Here is a 19183-nt window from a genome sequence, read left to right as displayed (position 1 = left end):
TAGTTACTTTGAGGTGGGCCCGACTGGGGATTGCATTTGAGTGAGCGTTCTACCTGCATGGACACGGATAACAGACAAGATATTGTTGCCATCCGCAAACAACTCTTCTTTCTAAAGTGCTAGGGGAATCGCAAATTCTCCATTTCTCTTTGGTGACGGATGTTGATTTTGGCCATAGTACAAAATCTGTGTCTAAAAGGGAGTGTAGTGTATCGAGAGAGCAGGAAATCGTGCTCTTTTCAGAGTGGCTTCCCCTCAAGCAAGTTGTTTCCTCTCTTTGCAGTCTATTTCCCTCCACTGTAGAATGAAGGAGTTGAATTAAAATCCACAGTGGCAACCTCGGATGCTTTCAGAGGCTAGGCAAGGAATGTCTAAGGGAGTTGGAGAGAAAGAATATGCGGTGGTGAGACTCTTGGCAATCTGAAGGATTCAAGCAGATTCGGATGTTTTTAAACCTGACCTTTAAGATGCTCCAAGATTCTAGCTCCAAAGTTCCTAGCATGGGATAGTATAGATAAAAGAATCTTGAGCAAAAGAGTGCCTCTAGCAAGCTTACACATGAGAGATTTTGTATGTCATGTTTGAATATAAATTAAACATGACCAAAGAGAGTGTGCTTTCTCATAAGTAAATCCTAATTGCACTCATCAAGAATACAGGTTTTGGGAATTCCCTGGTGGTCCAGTGGTTAGGACTCCATGCTTTCACTGCCGAGGGCCTGGGTTCAATCCCTGGTTGGGGAAGTAAGATTCCACAAGCTGCATGGTGTGGCAAAACAAAACAAAACAAAAGGTTTTAACACTTGAAAGTTTTAGAATCAGTTGTGTCTGAAAAATAAGAAAATTGAGTTAAATGACAAAGAAACAAAGGCCAGTCCCTTCTGACTCCAAGACAACAGATGGAAGTCATCATAGCCAGTACTGAAATTAGGTGGGGAATTTCTGTTTCTCAGTCTGGTGGTGGAGAATTTCAGGCAGGTCCGGCATTAGCAGATCTTGCGAGCTGTTGTGGGCTCAATTTCAACTGTGCACAGGGACTTGGGGGTGAACGGTGAGCACTTCCCACTGAGAACAGAAAATGACTGGACAGCTCCTGCCCAGACTGAATTGAGGAAAAAGGGTGTCTTGTCAGCCCCTTAACAGATAGGGATGCTCCCTTGAGGATTAAGACACAGGTCACAGCTGTCTTCTTTAGAAGACCAATAAAGTATGCATCCTAGAGCTGAAAAGTTTTCAACAGAAAAACGGTACTTATTAGTATGAAGAGATGAGGCAACATAATGACCATGTACCCAGTGAGTCCTCAAACAGAGGATCTGAGCCTCAAAAATAAAGGGCTCTGAGCAGGCAGAGCTATGGGTTCTTTTGAAAGAGCTACAACCAGTGGTCAGGTACAGAGGACTCTATGCCTTAAGAGACTGTGAGTTCTCTGGACCACAGTGCAGAACAAGAGCATCTCTGACCAAAATAAGATTGCCTCTTGTCTGTAATCCACGCAGCAGCCTTCTCTGCTTCAAATGCCACTTCCCTCTAATATAAATTGGGGGAGAGGTGCTGTACCTTTCAAGAATTGTCCGTTCAGGCCCTCTGGCTCACAAGTCCCTCCCCTCTGCTCACGGCTACTCCAAAGCCTCCCCTCCCTTCCTACTGCACAACAGAACTTCTGGCACCCTGGACCTCAGTGAACTGTCAGGATTCCAGGTATTAGCTGACCAGTGAACACAGAGCAGCTAGACTTCCATTTTTTTCATTTTCCACATCAGCATCACATGAGATGGTTAATGGGCTATACTGAAGGGTTGAAGAACTGAATGTGATTATAATATAAATGAAAACATATTAGTGACATGGGAACTTTCATAAGATTCCCCTCACAGTCAAGAGGAAAGCATTAAAAACCAATCGAACCAAACAAAAACACCTTCAAAAGGTGTCAGCGCCTTCTTTCCCACACTCTCCTCAAGCCTCTCTCCTCAATAGCCACATCTAAGGGTCCCATCCGGTCCCCCAGAGACTGCTTTCTCAGAGCAAGAGAACCGCTCTCCTAGAGAAATCCCAACCGCTACCACAGGGCTTGGGCCCACTGGAGGGATCCACCCCCTCCCCCAACCAAGGGATGCAATAATCTCTAACAGTCCATTCCCCGAGGTGTGAATTACTCACTTTAGCCCCACGCCATGCGAGGGCTTGAGTGGGCTTTGGTGCCCCAAGTTCCCTCTTTCCTAGACTTCCCCACTACTGTGAGGTATGACAGGATTTATTTCTGGTTGTCCAGCAGATCAATACTGGGGACACACTTGTGTGCTCATGTGTGCACACACAGCTCTCAGAGATATCTGTTAGTTTCAGACAGTGCAGTCGACATCCTTACTGGGGACGGGAAACAGGTCCCTAAAAGCCACATAACTGGCACTGGGAGTAGGTGTTTTTTGTTTTTAATTAATTTATTTTTTGGCTGCGTTGGGTCTTCGTTGCTGTGCGTGGGCTTTCTCTAGTTGCGGCGAGCGGGGGCTACTCTTCGTTGCGGTGCATGGGCTTCTCACTGCGGTGGCTTCTCTTGTTGCGAAGCACGGGTTCTAGGCGCGCAGGCTTCAGCAGTTGTGGCTCACGGGCTCAGTAGTTGTGTCTCGTGGGCTGTAGAGCGCAGGCTCAGTAGTTGTGGCGCGTGGGCTTAGTTGTCCGCGGCATGTGGGATCTTCCCGGACCAGGGCTCGAACCCATGTCCCCTGCATTGTCAGGTGGATTCTTAACCACTGCGCCACCAGGGAAGGCCAGGAGTAGGTTTCTTTTTTTTTTTTTAAGTTTTTATTTTATATTGGAGTATAGGTGATTAACAATGTTGTGTTAGTTTCAGGTGTACAGCAAAGTGATTCGGTTATACATATACATGTGTCTCTTTGGGAGTAGTTCTTTACATTACCATACAGAACAGCATCAGACTCCTCTCATCCCCAATTTTGCACAGATCTTGAACTGAACTGCACTTTTTTAAAGTGGGATTTTACTACAGAGTCATCTACCTATGACAGAAGCCCTGGAATTCTGCTTTCCCCAACACTACTCACAGTAAAGTGGAAGAGCAGGTTTATGATTCTCCTACCAGCAACTCTAGGGGTGGAGGAGTGATTCTCTTCCAGCCACAGGTATGTGATAGTGTAAGAGAGCCTCGCCCTCAGACACAGACAGGCTAGGAGGTGGGCAGGACCCAGGCCAGAAGATGGCGCGCTCCACTAAGACATGCAAGTCTGGGGTTCACGTTCTCAGGAAGAAATCTGTTTATTTAGGAAATTTATTTGCCTTCCTCTGGGAAATCAGGACAGATACATCAGCCTTGGTGCCTTTCCTGCTGCTACAGACTCTACCAAGAGTTACCATCATTCAGTGATAGTGATGATCTGTCCTTTTTGGGTTTTTTTAAGGGATATTTATTTATTTATTTTTGGCTGCATTGGGTCTTCGGTGCTGCGCGTGGGCTTTCTCTATTTGCGGTGAGAGGGGGCTACTCTTCGTTGCAGTGCGCAGGCTTCTCACTGCGGTGGCTTCTCTTGTTGCGGAGCACAGGCTCTAGGCGCACGGGCTTCGGTAGTTGTGGCACGAGGGCTCAGTAGTTGTGGCTCACGGGCTCTAGAGTGCAGGCTCAGTAGTTGTGGCGCACGGGCTTAGTTGCTCCGCAGCATGTGGGATCTTCCCGGACCAGGGCTCGAACCCGTGTCTCCTGCATTGGGAGGCAGATTCTTAACCACTGCACCACGAGGGAAGCCCATGATGATCTGTTTAACAGCTGTTCCTCCAACCTCTCTCCCCTACTCCTCCCTGAGCCTGTGAAGCTGGAGCCATGCTTCTTGTCTGTAAGGCTGGAGCCCACATGGTTCCCGGCACGTAGGCTTTTGGAAGGCTGAGTGCCCAGGATGGGCTGGATTAGAGCAGAAAGCTACTGGGGAGGGGCGGCCATTGGAAAGGATGCCTCAGACGTGGTCCAGATGTGAAATACTGACCTTAAGGCCAGAGTTCTTTCTAGAGAAGAGGCCAGAGAGGAGGGCACTGAGGGCCTGAAGGAAGCCCCAGGCCAGCCGTCCCTTGGTGACATGTGCGAATGTGTTAGGGATCTACCTGTCTTTGTTACAAGTCTCCCTGGGAATGACCTGGCTTTCTCATCCCCGTGTCCTGGGAGTGCCTGCTACGCTCCGGAAAGGCTGTCCGGCTCTGGTGGACACCTGTCCTGGGAGGGCCGGTCAGAAGCAACATATAGACGGTCTGGAGCGAGCAACCAGTGGGAGTTGGGCTGCCCTCAGGGCCTCCCCCTGGGCTCCTTCCAGCTCAGATGACTCTAACCCAGTTTCACTCTGAGCCCAGAGGACCCCCTTCTCCTCGTCACAATGAGTCTTGGAGCCTTTCTGACTGGGTCCCCATCACCTCAGCTCTTCAGTAGACAATGATTCTTCTCTGACACACAAGCCTCAGTACAGGGCACGGCCAGTACTTCCTAAACCCTGTGCCAAGTCCCTGCCCCCATTCATATTCACTTTCCCCTTTCCTGTTGTTTATTGTGTGACCCCAATACACGTTCCCTCCCCTGCGCTGAGGATCGCTGTGTTCGGTTTCCTGATCTCCCAGGAACGAAGGCACGTGGTAACTCGGAGAAGGAGGTCACAGGCCTAGAGCACGAACACAGTCGCCTCAGAGGGACCCTCCCTCCTCGGAGCCATGGCTCATCGGGCCTTGTCTTGAGGCCCTCCGTTTTCCCTGCCCATCCTCCAGGATGTCAAGTCACTCAGAATATTATCTCCTCCGCCCCCAAGGCTAGAGGAGACTGGGGCCTCCTAGTCTGGGGGCCTAGACTGGGGGTCGGCAAACTTTTCCTGTGAAGGGCCAGAGAGCAAATATTTAGATTTGGTGGGCGAGAAGGTCTTTGTTTTAAGCACTCAAGTCTGCTGTTGCAACGTGGAAACAGCCGTAGACAATTACCTAAATAAGCACTGCTGTATTCCAATAAAGTTGTGTAGACAATGAAATTTGAATCTCATGTAATTTCCATATGTCATGAAATATTATTTTGATTCTTTAACTGTAAAAATCTCCAGTGTTCAGTGAGGTGTTGTTGACTGTGGTCATCATTCCGGCCACTTGTTCATCCCACATTTTAAAAAAAAAAGGAAAAATCATCGTGTTTTTTTTTTTTGTTTTGGCCGTACTGCACATGGCTTGCGGGAGGCTTGTGAGGTCTTAGTTCCCTGACCAGGGATTGAACCCGGTGCCGCAGCAGTGAAAGCACAGAGTCCTAACTCCTGGACCGCCAGGGAACTCCCAGGAAAAATTCCTTGGCTTGAGGGTTACATGAACAAAAGCGAAGCCATAGTTTGTTGACGCTTGTTCTAGAACCCCAGGTCGCACAGGTGAGGAGTTCAAATCCTTTCTTTACCTGCTGTGGGACCCCAGGCAAACTTAAGTTCTGATGCCTCTGAAAGTCTCCATTTCCTCATCTGCGTAATGGAGATATTATCTACCTTGAGAATTGGAAATAGTACTCAGCGGCGCTTAGTGAATAAGCAGGAACTCAATAAACAGGCCTTCCTTTTGCGACCAAGTTTCAGCCTGAAGTGAGCAGTTGATAATGCAAGAATGAAGCAGCTTTCTCGCAGCTGAGGGCTTGTCAGTGTCACCAGGGTGACTAGTTCCAGGGCTTGGGATACAGGTGTGTAAGAGTCAAACGTGGAAAGGCTGAATGAGGACATCCTCCCTCAGGAGACTCTGTGGCTTTGGGATCCGCTGGTCCCACAGAGTTCAGCTAAGCCAGCTTTGAACTTAAATGGGAAGTGATCGCACCTGCCTCCCCAGGAGGGGAAGCCTGCAGAAGCCAAAAGATGACACCCCCGAAGAGAAGGCCAGGGCACGGGCTCCATCGGCTTCGAGATGGGGTCCAAGGGCTAGGGGAGCGCGTGCTGCCAGCGCTTTGGCCATGATCACGGTGGTAACTGTACCCTGTAAATGACACTTTCCATGGGGAGGTGGGCAGGGTGCCCCCTCCAAATGCAAGGGAAATGAATCTTGGGGGAGAGTTGGGGGTCATTTGTGTAAACATTCCTTCCTTAGAGACTCTCCTTGGAGGGCTTTTTATTTGTTTGAAGCAAACCTGGGAGGCTGTTGTGTCAAGAGAAGCCGCTTTTGTATCACTGTACGCGGTGGCCCCGCCGTCCACATCTGGCTGGGTAACCAGGCCCCTCACCCAAACCAGGGAGGCCTTCAGGTAGCTCCCCCCAGTCCACCCAGGGGCTTCACGGGTGCTGCCTGCCTCTGTGCCTCTACAGTGTGACTTTCATCTCTAAGAAAGAGCATCTCCTCCCTTTTGAGAGGTGGGGACCCTTGGTTGAGGCAGGCAGACCTCTCACCTCATCAGCAAAGGGTGGGAGATTGGTAGAATGAGCTCAGGAGGAAGAGTCCTTTACAGCCAGAATTCCCTCTACTCAGAAATGAATGAACCCGGTTGATGGAACCAGGAACCTAGATCTGGTACTGATCTGGGCGTTCCTGAACCCAGTGTGAATTCAACTCATGCTCCAAAGGTCAAGATGTCACTCTCTGGGAGATCAGTGGGGCAGGGGTGAGGAGGCAGGGGGTGGCATGGGGGAGGGAATCAAGAAAGTGGCCTTGTTCATGTGATTAGCTGAAGGCGACCACTGCCAAGGAAAAGGTGGCAGCCTGTGGCACTAGGGACAGGAAATTCAAATGATCTTCATCTGGTAAACACCATAGTCCCTTCCAGGCCCAAATATGGGGTATGTCATAGGGAAGGGTCAGAGATGTCCCAACCTCTGGAGGAGAAAGGGCATTGGGATCCCTGGGCATCAGACAGCATGGCAGCAGCAGGAACCCAGGCAAGAGACCCTCATGGGGTGAGAAACGCCGGTCACGCCCCCAAGGAAGGTTTTCCAAGAAGACAGAAGAAATTCTTATTGCACCCGTACGACACCACAGACACAAATCTTTGAAAGGTAGTGCCATTTTATTTAGTGTTGTAGGAAATTTTAGGTTACTTCTTAAAAATAAAAGCAAAGAAGTTCAAAATTCCTGAAGTAACAAAGCAGGAAATAAGAATTCTGTAATCCAGAGATGCTGGGTGAACTTTCAAGTCAGAGGGAGGAAGAGGTCAAGTTAGCAGCTCACATGATAGATACTGAGAAACCACAGGGTTGAGGCTGGTGTGGAGGTTAAGCTTAACTGGAGGTTAAGCTCTCCACTCACCTAAGGCAACAGATCCTTCAGCCTTGAGGGACCATTAGTTAGCAGTTCTAAAAAAGAAGGGGCACAGGGAGGGAAGATCGTGCCTAATTTCACATCAGGTTGCCTCTGGCCTTCAATCCGGCAGGTGGCTGAGTGTCGTGGACCCTCCTCCCTCTTTGCCCTTCCGAGCCCCCACTGTTAGCAAAGCTGGAAACCACACACGTATCCCACTCACCACGCACGCACCCTCCACTCAGGGTCAACGCTGTTCGTGTGGCAAAGGACAGACCTTCCTGCCCCTCCATTCTGTTACCCGGAGAGGCCGACACACAGGAAGTAAAAGGGGTGGGCAGGACATCTGTCAAAGTCCAAGGACTGAGATGATATGAAACACCCGGGCAAAGGGTTGACATTTTTTTCTGGACGCTGACCTCCCACTGAAGTTCATCGCAAGGTGTTTGGTATTTCATCGGATGCTTCCCTGAAGTACTGACTGGTCTTCCAGGGGGTCAGCCAGGCAAGGCCAAGAAAGAGCTGCTCCTGCTTCTGCAGAGCATGGCCTCCTCCTAGGGCCCGTCAGTTTGGTGAGCACTTTCAGCAGCTAGAGGCTAATTCAGGCTCTCCTGGTATAGACAGCTGGGTGTAAGCCCTCAGACCCACGCCGGCTGCAGGAGCTCCAGCCCTCCAGTCCACCTGCCCCTGCCAACAGCTCAGAGCAGGCTCCAGCTTTCCTAGCTGAGTTCTCCCTCACAGCAGAGTCCTCAAGGACAGGCGTTAACCGGTGACCTTGAGAGGTGCAGGAATGCTACCTGCATTGGAATTTTTTTCCCAGCAGTGGTAGAAACCAGACACCCCTGAAGTAGATTGTCCTTCATTCTCCAGAGTTCTCGAGTGGCATACAGAGCAGAGGAATTTGCTCCTCCACCCAGACGTTCCTCTCAAACAGAGACCGTTCCTCTCAAACAGAGACCGGCTCCCATCCCCGAGGTCCTAGCAGCAGATCTTTCCACAACAACCAGCTCTTGGGAAGCATGCAGGTCTCCGTAGCGGCTCTTCCGAGGAGAAACCACTCAGCGCTCCCGCCACCCAGTGCACGTGGGCATCACCGTCAAAGTACATTGACATCAAGTAAAAAACATTGCAGAACAAATATATACACGTGCATTTGCAGAGTTCCAGGGAATATCCAGTTCTCTTTACAGGGATGCACGGAAATCTCATAGCGCTACAAAAATACAAGTCATCTGAGAAGTTTACAGTGGTCCCCAGTACTGTAGGAGGGTATTAAATAAAAGAGCTATCGATAATTCAAAGCAAATTAGCTAAATCAAGTTACAGTATCATCCTTCAGATTAAAGTGCTCTGATATTAACTAACGTGGCAGCAAACGTGATCCTGAAAAGGGATTCCACTGCCAATCACCTTGCCTCTTAACTTCAATATAACAAGAATGAACATAGAAGAGCGTTCCATTTAATAACCGCTCTCATCTCAACCCCTGCCCACCCACTTGGCCTGTGACATTCTCCTCCCAGGAGAGATGTTGGGATTTGAAGAGATTCTGTCACAACTGGGAGAAAAAAATGAGTAATACAGAAAACATTCCAATTCCAATATCAGGTTACTAACAACGAAATTACCTGAAGACTCTGAACTGGTGCTATTAGTTGAGAAGGGGGCAAGTGTCCTAGTTTAAAAAAAAAAAAAAAGTATGTTAATCTAGTTTTAAAAATACAGCCATCTAAAAATAGGTATCATCTTGCTCTTCACAATTTTATAACAAGGGGTGGGGGAGGGAAATGCCAAGAAGAGCTGCTAAGGGAACCAGGGAGCCAAGCGACGGCACGTGGGAGAGGGCCAGTGGATGCCGCTGCAGTTGTTCCGTACCTGGTGGGACTGTTTTAGCAAATGCTTGGCTCACCCGATCCCTAATCAAGGCACTGACTCGGTCACTCCAGCCAGCAGGGACCCTGCGATCACAAGAGGAGGGATTTTGACCAACTGCCCCAGTGCAAAGTGATTCTAATTCCCCTGGTCTACTTTCCGTACCTCCACAGACAGCCCCTCTTGGATGATAAAGAGCACACTTTAAGGCTACAGAGTAGCGGAGGCTGATGTCTGAAAAAGGCAGCTTGCTCCAAATATCAGAGGCACACTCGGAGGTGTACCCTAAGCCCCTCTGCTCCAGTCGAAAACAAAAGACCAAGTCCGAGGAGCTGGGTAGGTTTACATAGTATCAAAACTTAGCATCTGCAGCCAAAACGCCACAGCTGGGCTACTCAAAGGCCAAGAAAGTATGTGCAACACCGCACCAACTGCCTGGTCCTCGTCATCTCACCCTAAGTTTTAATGGCTGGGGGAGACGTACTTTATATTTTATTTTTTTATTTTTTAAAGATTTTTTCCAAGGTATGGTTTCTCCCTCCTAGTCCTATTGGCTTTTTTTTTTTTTTAATTTTATTTATTTACTTTTGGCTGTGTTGGGTCTTCGTTCCTGTGCAAGGGCTTTCTCTAGTTGTGGCAGGTGGGGGCAACTCTTCATCGTGGTCCGCGGGCCTCTCACTATCGTGGCCTCTCTAATGGCCGAGCACAGCCTCCAGACGCGCAGGCTCAGTAGTTGTGGCTCACGGGCCTAGTTGCTCCACGGCATGTGAGACCTTCCCAGACCAGGGCTCCAACCCGTGTCCCCCGCATTAGCAGGAGGATTCTCAACCACTGCGCCACCAGGGAAGCCCGGGAGACGTACTTTAAAATCTCAATATTAAAGAAAGAAAACCCCAATGTTAAAAATACATTAATACCCCCAGCGCCATCTGAACCTCTGGGCCAGGATCAGATCTAATGACCATGTCTACGGTCAGGCATAAAATATTTACAAGTTGGTTAAAGGCACAGTGGCATTTAAAAATAAAACCCTGGGAATGTCCAATAAAAGATTCATTGTAATAATTAACCTGGCTTCTGTGGGTGGGACTGACTCTTGCCAGATAAGGCGCGAGGGAGAGAGCGGCCTGGAGCCTGGACCCTGGGGCTCTCAGGCACACCGAGTCCTCGGCCTTGGGAGCAGGCGGAAACAAACTCACACACAAGTCTCAGTGCCGGAGGCAAGTGATTCACATTTTTCCTGCTTTTTTGCCAACCTGAGAGGGAACCCGGAGGATGCTGGGGGTCTCTTCCATGACCCTGACCAGCAGGTTGTCGATGTAGTCTTCCAGCTGGCGCACCTGACACTCCTTCTTGCTTATCGTTTCCTTCTGTTTGAGGACAAGCTGGATCAGCTCGTCGTGGGTCAGCTGTGCATAAGCAAACGCGGGTTCCGAGGGCTTGTATTTCTTTGGGGGGGGGGAGAAAAGTGATAAAGTCAGTCAAGGAGTCAAACATCTTAAAGAAATACAAAAGAGGTAGCTTTTAGTGACTGAGTCTGTGATCTGAGTCTCCTGGGAATTCGTCTTTGATTTTGGTGGAAAACTGATGACGGATGAACTTTTCTGTGAAAGGGCCAAAGAGTTAGTATTCCAGGCTGTGCAGGCCACAGGTGGCCTTGGCTGCATGTTTGTCTGTGTGGTTTGGTTTGGTGTTTTCTTTTATGACCTATTAAAAATGTACAAACCGTACCCAGCTCACAGGCTGCAGACCCCCGGGCTAGACCCTGGGCTTGGGGTTTAGCGATGCAGCGGCCGCTGGCCTGTGAACCCCGGAGCTATCCCAGTGGAGCTGAGCCCCGGCCTAAGGTGACCTGTGAAGAAACCCTAGTGGCAGACGGTGCAGGAGGCGACACTGTCCCCCCAAGACAACACGTGGCCGCTCATCCCAGAAGGTCTGCTACTGCCTCGGCTGTGCTCAGGATATCTGGGGATTAGGAGGGTGCACTGGGAGACCCCACTGTAAGTCATTCCCCAAAACTACACAGAGTCAAAGCCAAGGGTCACCATCACAGCCATCGATGGCGCCCCCTCTGGGTACAGTGGCTGAGCAGCCCCGTCCTGACCAGAGCGGGAGCCCCACGGAGTTACATTTACAATGTGGGATGACTGGTGGCTGACTGAAAACTGCCCAGGCCCCAGCCACGAGGAAACGCAAGATAAGGATTATATAAAGTAACACGCTGTACCAAGTCGCTAGTGAGAGGGGAAAAACCCCCAAAGCTAACTTTTCCTGAAATCTGTGGCTCAGATTCGTAAGTTTAAAGAGACGAGGTCATGGGGCAACCTCAAGACAGTTTTGCCGGTGGAACTCTGAGGTAATCACGGTTTCATGAGGGTCTAACAGTTTCACCGAGGAAGGCTCAGAACCACCTGCTTCAAGAAGCAGCTACGTCAAGAGCAGCAGGGTCAATCCTGACACGACACAAGAGAAGACCCTGTTCAGTCCAGTGACGCAAGCTGCCTGCACACCGGCCAGAATCCCGAAAGAAATCCCGTCCCTCTTGTCCGGGCTACAAAGAACAGCACGATGATGGCAACACTAGCTTAGAAACGTGCCTGACACTTTCAAACAGGGTGTGTCTGTTTACATATCCTATCAAGGAAAAAAGTAGTCTTTGTAAACAATAGCCAAGAATACACCCTCAAGGGGTTTTAGATTATACCTCTGTCACAGAAGGATTATATTTATTCAAAAATATTGATTACATAAGATGCTCTGCAAGAGAGTTTGGGAGAGAGGAAGAAGCAGCAGGCCGTGTAGCGCAAAAAAAAAAAAAAAATTAATTCCCCCCCCCCAAATAACAGGATTTTGTTTTGAATCATAAAAGGAATATTTACTTATCATAGAAAATCTCAAATCCAGAAGAGGGAAAAAATTATTACCCTCTAATATATATAATTATAATATATAACTTATAAGTTATTATTATAACTCCAACACCTAACATTGGGGTCTCTTTCTTTCTTATTCTTCCTGTTTTTCTGTTTTGTTTTGTTCGTGGGGTTTTTTCGTTGTTGTTTTTTATTTGGTTTGGTTTATTTGTTTTTGTTTATTTGTCACACTGCACGGCTTGTGGGATCTTAGTTCCCTGACCAGGGATTGAACCCGGGGCCCTGGCAATGAAACTGTCAAGTCCTAACCACTGGACCGCCAGGGAATTCCCTTCCTGGGTTTTCTTTATGATATGTTTTACAACTTTAGCATCATACAAAATCGAGTTTTATAGCTTTTGAAAATTATTATTTTGTGAGCATTTTCCCATCATTAAACTTTAGAAAAATTGCTTTTTAAATGGATTTTCTTTGTTTGTTTAATTTTATTTATTTATTTATTTATTTAATTTTCGGCTGTGTTGGGTCTTTGTCGCTGCACACGGGCTTTCTCTAGTCGCGGCGCGCGGGCTTCTTATTGTGGCGGCTTCTCTTGTTGTGGGGCACGGGCTCTAGGCATGCAGCCTCAGTAGTTGTGGCACGCAGGCTCAGTAGTTGAGGCTCCCAGGCCCTAGAGCGCAGGCTCAGTAATTGTGGTGCATGGGCTTAGGTGCTCTGCAGACCAATCTTCCCGGACCAGGGCTCGAACCCGTGTCCCCTGCATTGGCAGGCGGATTCTTAACCACTGCACCACCAGGGAAGTCCTAAATGGATGTTTTAAATTTCATTATATTTTAACCATCTCTCTGTTGCTGGATATTTAGGTTGGTTTTGATTTTCACAATTATATAATAACATTTATTTAAATGTGTGACCATAAATCTTTGGTCATATCCCTAAATGTTTCCTTAAGACAAATGCATAGAACTGAACAGGCATGCACACTTAAGGTACTTCCTACAAACTGTCCAACAGCTCTTCGATTTGGATTCTGTAATCTAAAGAGGAAACTCTGCAGGACTTGGAAATCATTAGAAGTTCCTATTCATGTGGTGACTAAAAAAATTAAAAAGCAATCCAGCAATTACAGAAAGTGAGTAATGGCCATGGAGAGGAAGAGGTGCAAAGAAAATACCCATTAATTCAAGAAACAATAGTGCCCAGTGTCACACATTTCCTTCCAGGATTTTTACGTTGGATTTTTCCCTCATAGCTGTACCAATAATGACGTACATTCAAATTTGTATCCAACTGTTCCCATACAATATGACAGATGATTTTTGGATCTAGTTGGCTGGATTATTTTTAAATGGAAGTGTGGAAGCCACCTGAATAAATAATACATTCCTAGTTTTAATCATCTATAAAAGATGGCGGCCCTAAAACAACAACAACAAAAAAAGCCATTGTAGTAATGATTCAGCTGGCTTTTCGTAACTTTAGCGATGCGACTTCTTTTCCTAACCTCTCTCTCACTTTGCAACATTCCAAAGAGTAGTTATTTTTATAAGCACTGTTTATGCCTTAGTACAAAGCGTCTATTCTACGGTCGGCCAATAGCCGTCTCCAGGAACCTTTCCATGTTTACTCAGAGTGGTTACCAGGTACGGTCCAGGACCAACAGCTTTGTTGCATCCAGGTAGGGGGGCAGCAGCGGAACTTACAAATCATGAGTAGAATAAGCAGCCGTTGCCTTTGTTTTAAGGCAAGTTACTCTCAGTCAGGGCCCGGAGATAAGGCCCTGGTTAAATGAGCTTTGTAGAGGAAGCAGAATGGGAACCAGGGGCCTTGCTTCTCTTCGGAGCCAAGCTGCATGCCACAGCAAACGGAAGAGGGGACGGGGCGAGGGGGGTGCTAAGTGACTCTAGTTTTCGTGATGGTCCCTTTCATGCTGTTCTTTTGCCCAGTTTCCCGGTAAATATCATTAACTCCAAGAGGACAAGTGCTGCCCCTTCTACACAACTACAGAAGCCAGCCAGGCTGAGCTGGCGAAGTTAGGGTCCACCTTTAGGCTTTGGGCTAAAACACCGTAGGTTCACAGTTCTGGCTACAGCTGATCATTTTGAGAATGATGCTTAACAGTGATGCCCTGTCAGCATGGACGACAGGGAAGAGAAGGCAAGATGGCCAGAAGATGCTAACTTGTTTTCAGCAGCAGTTCGTTATTACTACTCAGCCTCTCGACCCCAAAATCTCCAGCTTTCAGTGTACCTTCAGCCCAGCGCCTGGAGGCAAAGGTGCAACAGAGCCAGAGGTATCAGCCACCGCCTGGCACTTACAAAACGCTTGCAGGAGTGAAGAAGACGTGAGCAAAAGTTTTATTTTAAAAACACAAAAACTATTTGATGTCCTGGAGTCCCTGGGACCGTAAATATCTATGACTGAATGAAACTTCTAGATGCTTGCAGTAAAATAGAAATAAAGTTTATGTCTCCCAACTGTGATCCCCAGCGGTGGGTTAGGAAATTCCTGTCCACGTGTCTGAAACACAACACATCTGAATCCCTCTGATTTTAGGATCAGAAAAGGCAGGATGAAGATACTCTCCAGCAGAGATCATCTGGGGGGCACCGGTTTTGGTTTTAAGGGGAGGAGCTGGGCTTTTTCCTGTTAGCCACTCAAGCTTTTTAAAGAGCAGAGATCTTCTCATCCAGCAATAGTCTTCCTGGAAATTTAGCTCACGGAAATCACCTACAAGAAGGGAAAAGTTCTATGCGAGAAATTATTGACGACAGTGTTGTTCATATTGAAAAATAGAAAACAAGCTAAGTATCCACTAACCAGGAAGTGAGTAAGTAAAGACTGGCATAACCGGCTCAAAGAATAATTAAGCAGCAACATGCAAAAGTGTTTACAATGTGATACTAAGGGAAAAAGAGGATTTCAGAGCGTTTCCACGCAGGTGATGGAGCTGGAGAACCATCATTTTGCCACCACCACGTGCGTTAGTGGACAGAAGGCCTGCCAGCAGAAGGCTGATAGGAACAGGAGGCTTACACCGTCTGAAACGAATTCCCCACACATTTCTTACTAACTGTAAAGGGGAAAACTAGCAACTTTGCACTGGAGACCCTAGTGGACACCACCTAACCTAAGTCATCACAGTTAACGCCCCACTAACAGGACAGGCTGGTGTCACGGGCTCTTTACACAACGCACTGGAAAGGGCACGTTATTTCTCTAGTTAATTCCTGCCGAGAATGCCCAGCCTTGACCAAACCGCAGGGAGACATCAGACAAATCCAAACTGAGGAAAGTTCTACCAAACGACTGACTGCAACTCTGAAAAAGGTCAATGTCTTGAAAGACAAAAGAGGCCAAGGAACTATTCCAGAATAAGGGAGACTCCCGAGACGAGATAACGGAGTGACCCTGGACCGGAGAACAGACAGACAAGAAAGGGCACTACTGGGAAAACTGGTGAAGGTGAAATACGGACCGCAGATGAGAAAGCAGAGAGGCATCCACGTTAAATTTCTTCATTTTGATAAACGCCCTCATTCTTAGGAATTACACACTTAAGCATTTAGGGGTAAAAGGAGCATGACGTGTGCATCTTACTCTCAAATAATTCAGAAAAAAATATATACGCAGCTACAAAGAGAGAACGGAGTAGGAGAGGGTGAGGATGATAAAGCAAATCTGATGAAATGTCAACAGTTGGTGAATTGGGATGGAAGTAGACAGGAGCTCTTTGTGCTATTCTTGCAGCTTTTGTAAAGTTTGAAATTACTTCAGAATAAAGTTACAAAAAAGTCTATCTGTGCAATGATGACAACTGCGAGAATTGTATGTTCTTACCAAAAGATAAGAAAGGACATGTGGGGAAAATGAGAATATCTGATCTGCATGGGCTGGAGGGTGGGTGACAGTTTCTTCTCATTAAAAAAGAGTACTGGTGTCAATCATGTTGCTTGACACACAACAAAATTCAACGACAGCCAAAGAACTATGAGGGGAAAAGTAAGTATCCCATGGAAAGTGTAGGGGCTTCCAAAGATCATCCAGAGACCGAGACGTGTGGTTAAGTCACCCCTGGCGTTCCCTGCTGCCCCGGGAGATGTATGTCATGGTGACTCTCACAGCGGGTTTTCTAGATCCCTAACTAACCTGCCTCCTTCTGGAGAAGACATACCTTCATCATGGCTTCGTTGACCAAGTTCTCACTGATGATGGTGGCAGTTCCCGAGCTGGAGAGAGCGACCTTGGTGGCTGCCGTGTTCATCGGCTTCACGGGATGAAGTCTAAAGAGAAGGGGGAAAGGACACTTAGCTGTTTCCTTAGACGTGTATGTCACGGCAGAACCGGAGGAACTGAGGGACTGCCTCTCTCAGACGTGGCCGCCAACGAGAGAGGTGACGGGGGAATAGGGGGGACACGCACGCTCACACCTGCAGTCCCACACGTGCCAACGTTCCTTCAGAAAGGAAAGCAGTCAGCACGAGGCAGCCACGTGCAAGCCAACAAGGCACCACTTCCGGCCACGTGTCCTGAGCTTCTCACAGGACCCTTGGCCTCGTTATCAACGTCAGGAGAACGTTAAAGACGGTCTCCTATTCTCAGAGGCAGCTGCAGCCTAGGACTCCACTGTGGGAGTCCCTGCAGAGCCCTCTGCGCGCGCCTCGAGAGGGAGGAAAGAGCTCAGAACAAACAGGCCAGCTTCCCATTGGGCGCTGCTTAAAGTAAGCTGTCCGCACTGCTGGGTTCTCCTGGTCAATCTCAGCTGGTTTCCGAGACTAGGAAATAAGATACGGTTCCCGGTGTTTCTCTACAAGGAGAGCTCCAACTCAGACCATGCAGAACAATTCCGAATCTACCTCTGAGGACAGCTGCTACTCTGTTCTTGCTACAAACGCAGCTACAAACGCTGCTCCCGGCCCAGGACACAGCCCTTCCGGCAACACAGGCGGACACCCCGCAGAACAGCTGCGCGGCGAGCAAGCCCTGGCGCCTGGAGACGAGAAGCAAAGGGGGCACGGCTACACTCACGAGGACGGTCGTCCCCCGGCTCTCACCTGTGCTTGGCCGACCCGCTTCCAGCGCTTGGCCGAGCCGAGACGGGCTGTGTGTCTGAGGGTGAGACCCAGGCCTGAAGAAGCGGCTTCCTCTTGCCAGAATTTTCCACTTTACCCGCGGAGCCCTCGACTGCTGCTTTTTTTTGAGATTCTGCTGTACTGGTGTGGTGGGTGTCAGAGTGTGCACAGGTGGGAAAAGAGCGTGTGGCAGGAAAGGGCTCAGAAAAGGGGGGGCCGGACACAAGGGAATCCAGGGCTGCGGCTGGAGGCTGACCCGGCCTCCCATCTCCCACTGGTTTTGCCTCCCCGCTGTCACCGGGGCCCGGCGACTGTGGTTCCTCAACCTCCAAGGCTGTGGTCTGCTCTGCAGAAGCGGGGGCGGGTGCTCTGGGCGCTCCCGGCCTGGGCTCGCGCAGGCCCCCTGCTGACCCATCGGCCTCCCTGCTGGGCGCCCTCTCCCGCTCAGCATGGGCGGGCCACGTGCTCGGGGAAGAAGCCCCTCCTCCCAGAGCTGCCACCGGGGCCACCCCTCTGTCATCTTCAAGCTGATCTCCTCTCTCATCTTCCGAAGCGACTTCAGGGATGGAAGGCAGGGTCAAGTCCAGATGGGCCAGGGCTGGGGGCTTTGCCTCGCAGGAGGACTGAAGGCCGTGCAGGGGGTCAGACAGCAGACCCTCGTGGTCACTGGCTTTGCTCTGGTTCTGCGCCATCCGGGTGTCGTCTCCCTGACTCCTGAGACGGGGACCATCTCTCCCCGAGCTGGCGGCATGCGCGGGGCCCCCCAAGAAGCTCCCCTTGGAGGACGGGCAGGGAGGGCGAGCTGCCAGGGCAGCGGGCCAGGGTCCAGCCACAGCCGCGCCCTCCTGGGAGTGTCCCGTGTCCCACGCATTTCCAGGGGCGGCCCCTTGTGGCGTCACCTCCTGGGGGTCACCTCTGTCCCCGCGGACCAGCACAGGGGCCTCCTCCCCCGCCTCTTCCCTAGAGAGCTGCTCGGAAAACAACACCTGCCCCTTGATTTCCTTTCTGCCCTCACAGGCATCCGGACCCGTCTCTTCGTGTCTCTGCATCGCAGAGTCAAGTGGAGGCACCGACTCGCCCACGGGAACGGGGGGCACCGCTTCCTTAACAGCAGGACTCATCCCGCCACCCCCGTCTGCATCCCCCACAGGAGACCTAGATTGACCCGCAGAGCCTGAGGCTCCCCGCCTCGGGGGCTTCCCGGCAGGGCTGCCCGTCCCGCCTCCTCTGAGCGCAGCGGCGGGTGTTACTTCTCGGGCCTCGACAGATGAAGGGATGGTGCCTCGTTGTTTCCTGGGGGGAGACCCCAGAAGCTCTTCTTCTCGCCCCACTTCAGGCTGCGTCCGGAGAGACTGTCCTGGGTCATCAGCGCTGGTCTTCCCCACTGGAGAGTCTTCCATCCCTTTCCCCACTGGAATGGGTGTCTGTTTGGAAAGCGAGCCCACAGCACAAGGAACAGTACTCGGAACTTGTGTCAAACTCTCCTTTGCTAGCTCTGGTTCAAGGAGCGAAGGCGGTTCTTCGGGACTGGCCTCACCCACATCTGTGGGAGGCCAGTGTTCAATGGGAGTGGATGTGGAAATGGGGGCCGCTACAGGAGAGGAGAAAGAGGAGCCAGGAGGAGAGTCCAAGGGCTGTGGCTCTGAGTCATGCCCCAGTTTAGAAGGGATGGGTGTCTGACCAGAACTGGAAGGGAGAGCAGAGAACACGAGAGGAGAGCGAGTGGAAGGAGGGAGCCTGGGTGCGGGCTGAGCCTCTGAAGACACTTCCAGTCTGCAAAAAGGACAAAATAAAATCTGCAGGTCAGTTGCAGATGCAGCATGAGAGGCAAAAGACATGTAAAAATACAGTCTTTCCAAAGGCGAGAACTCTTTTTTATATTGGGGGCAGTACCTTGAGAAGTTAAAGAAGCAACACCAATACTTAATCCACAAAGGGCACAATTTTATCACCAAGTACATCTGCCACAGAAAGGACTGTTGCAATAGAAACAGAAAGATCCAGGTAGAGCAACAGTCTGCAGTCTCTTTTGGTGATAAAGAAAAAGCACCTAAAAAGTGCAAAGTCATAAAAGGTGCACCACAAAGCAAGAGGCAGATTTTGAAGAGGAATACTGTGTGTGTGTGTGTGTGTGTGT

At 49.6% G+C, this 19183-nt stretch overlaps 1 protein-coding gene across 7 annotated transcripts in view; it reads right to left on the bottom strand.

The window, feature by feature from the left end:
• Positions 1-179: 179 nt before the first annotated feature.
• Positions 180-19183, bottom strand: part of RAB11FIP1 (RAB11 family interacting protein 1) — a 36772-nt gene continuing 17768 nt past the window's right edge. For 3 of the 7 annotated variants that reach the window (XM_060136357.1, XM_060136361.1, XM_060136362.1), the window contains exons 4-6: positions 17029-18819; positions 16149-16257; positions 6979-10549 (exon numbers count right to left, since the gene is read on the bottom strand). In XM_060136357.1, the coding sequence (XP_059992340.1) occupies positions 10331-10549; positions 16149-16257; positions 17029-18819 (2119 nt within the window). In that variant the 3' untranslated portion in view covers positions 6979-10330. Of the gene's footprint in view, positions 372-6978; positions 10550-16148; positions 16258-17028; positions 18820-19183 lie in introns of those variants that run through there. The other 4 variants (XM_060136360.1, XM_060136359.1, XM_060136358.1 and 1 more) reach the window with 4 other exon arrangements.

This window comes from Lagenorhynchus albirostris, chromosome 21 (genome assembly GCF_949774975.1).
Source record: "Lagenorhynchus albirostris chromosome 21, mLagAlb1.1, whole genome shotgun sequence".
In the NCBI taxonomy this organism is placed as follows: domain Eukaryota; kingdom Metazoa; phylum Chordata; class Mammalia; order Artiodactyla; family Delphinidae; genus Lagenorhynchus; species Lagenorhynchus albirostris.
Note: the sequence above shows the minus strand (reverse complement) of the source record. Positions and strands in the feature narration are given on the sequence as shown.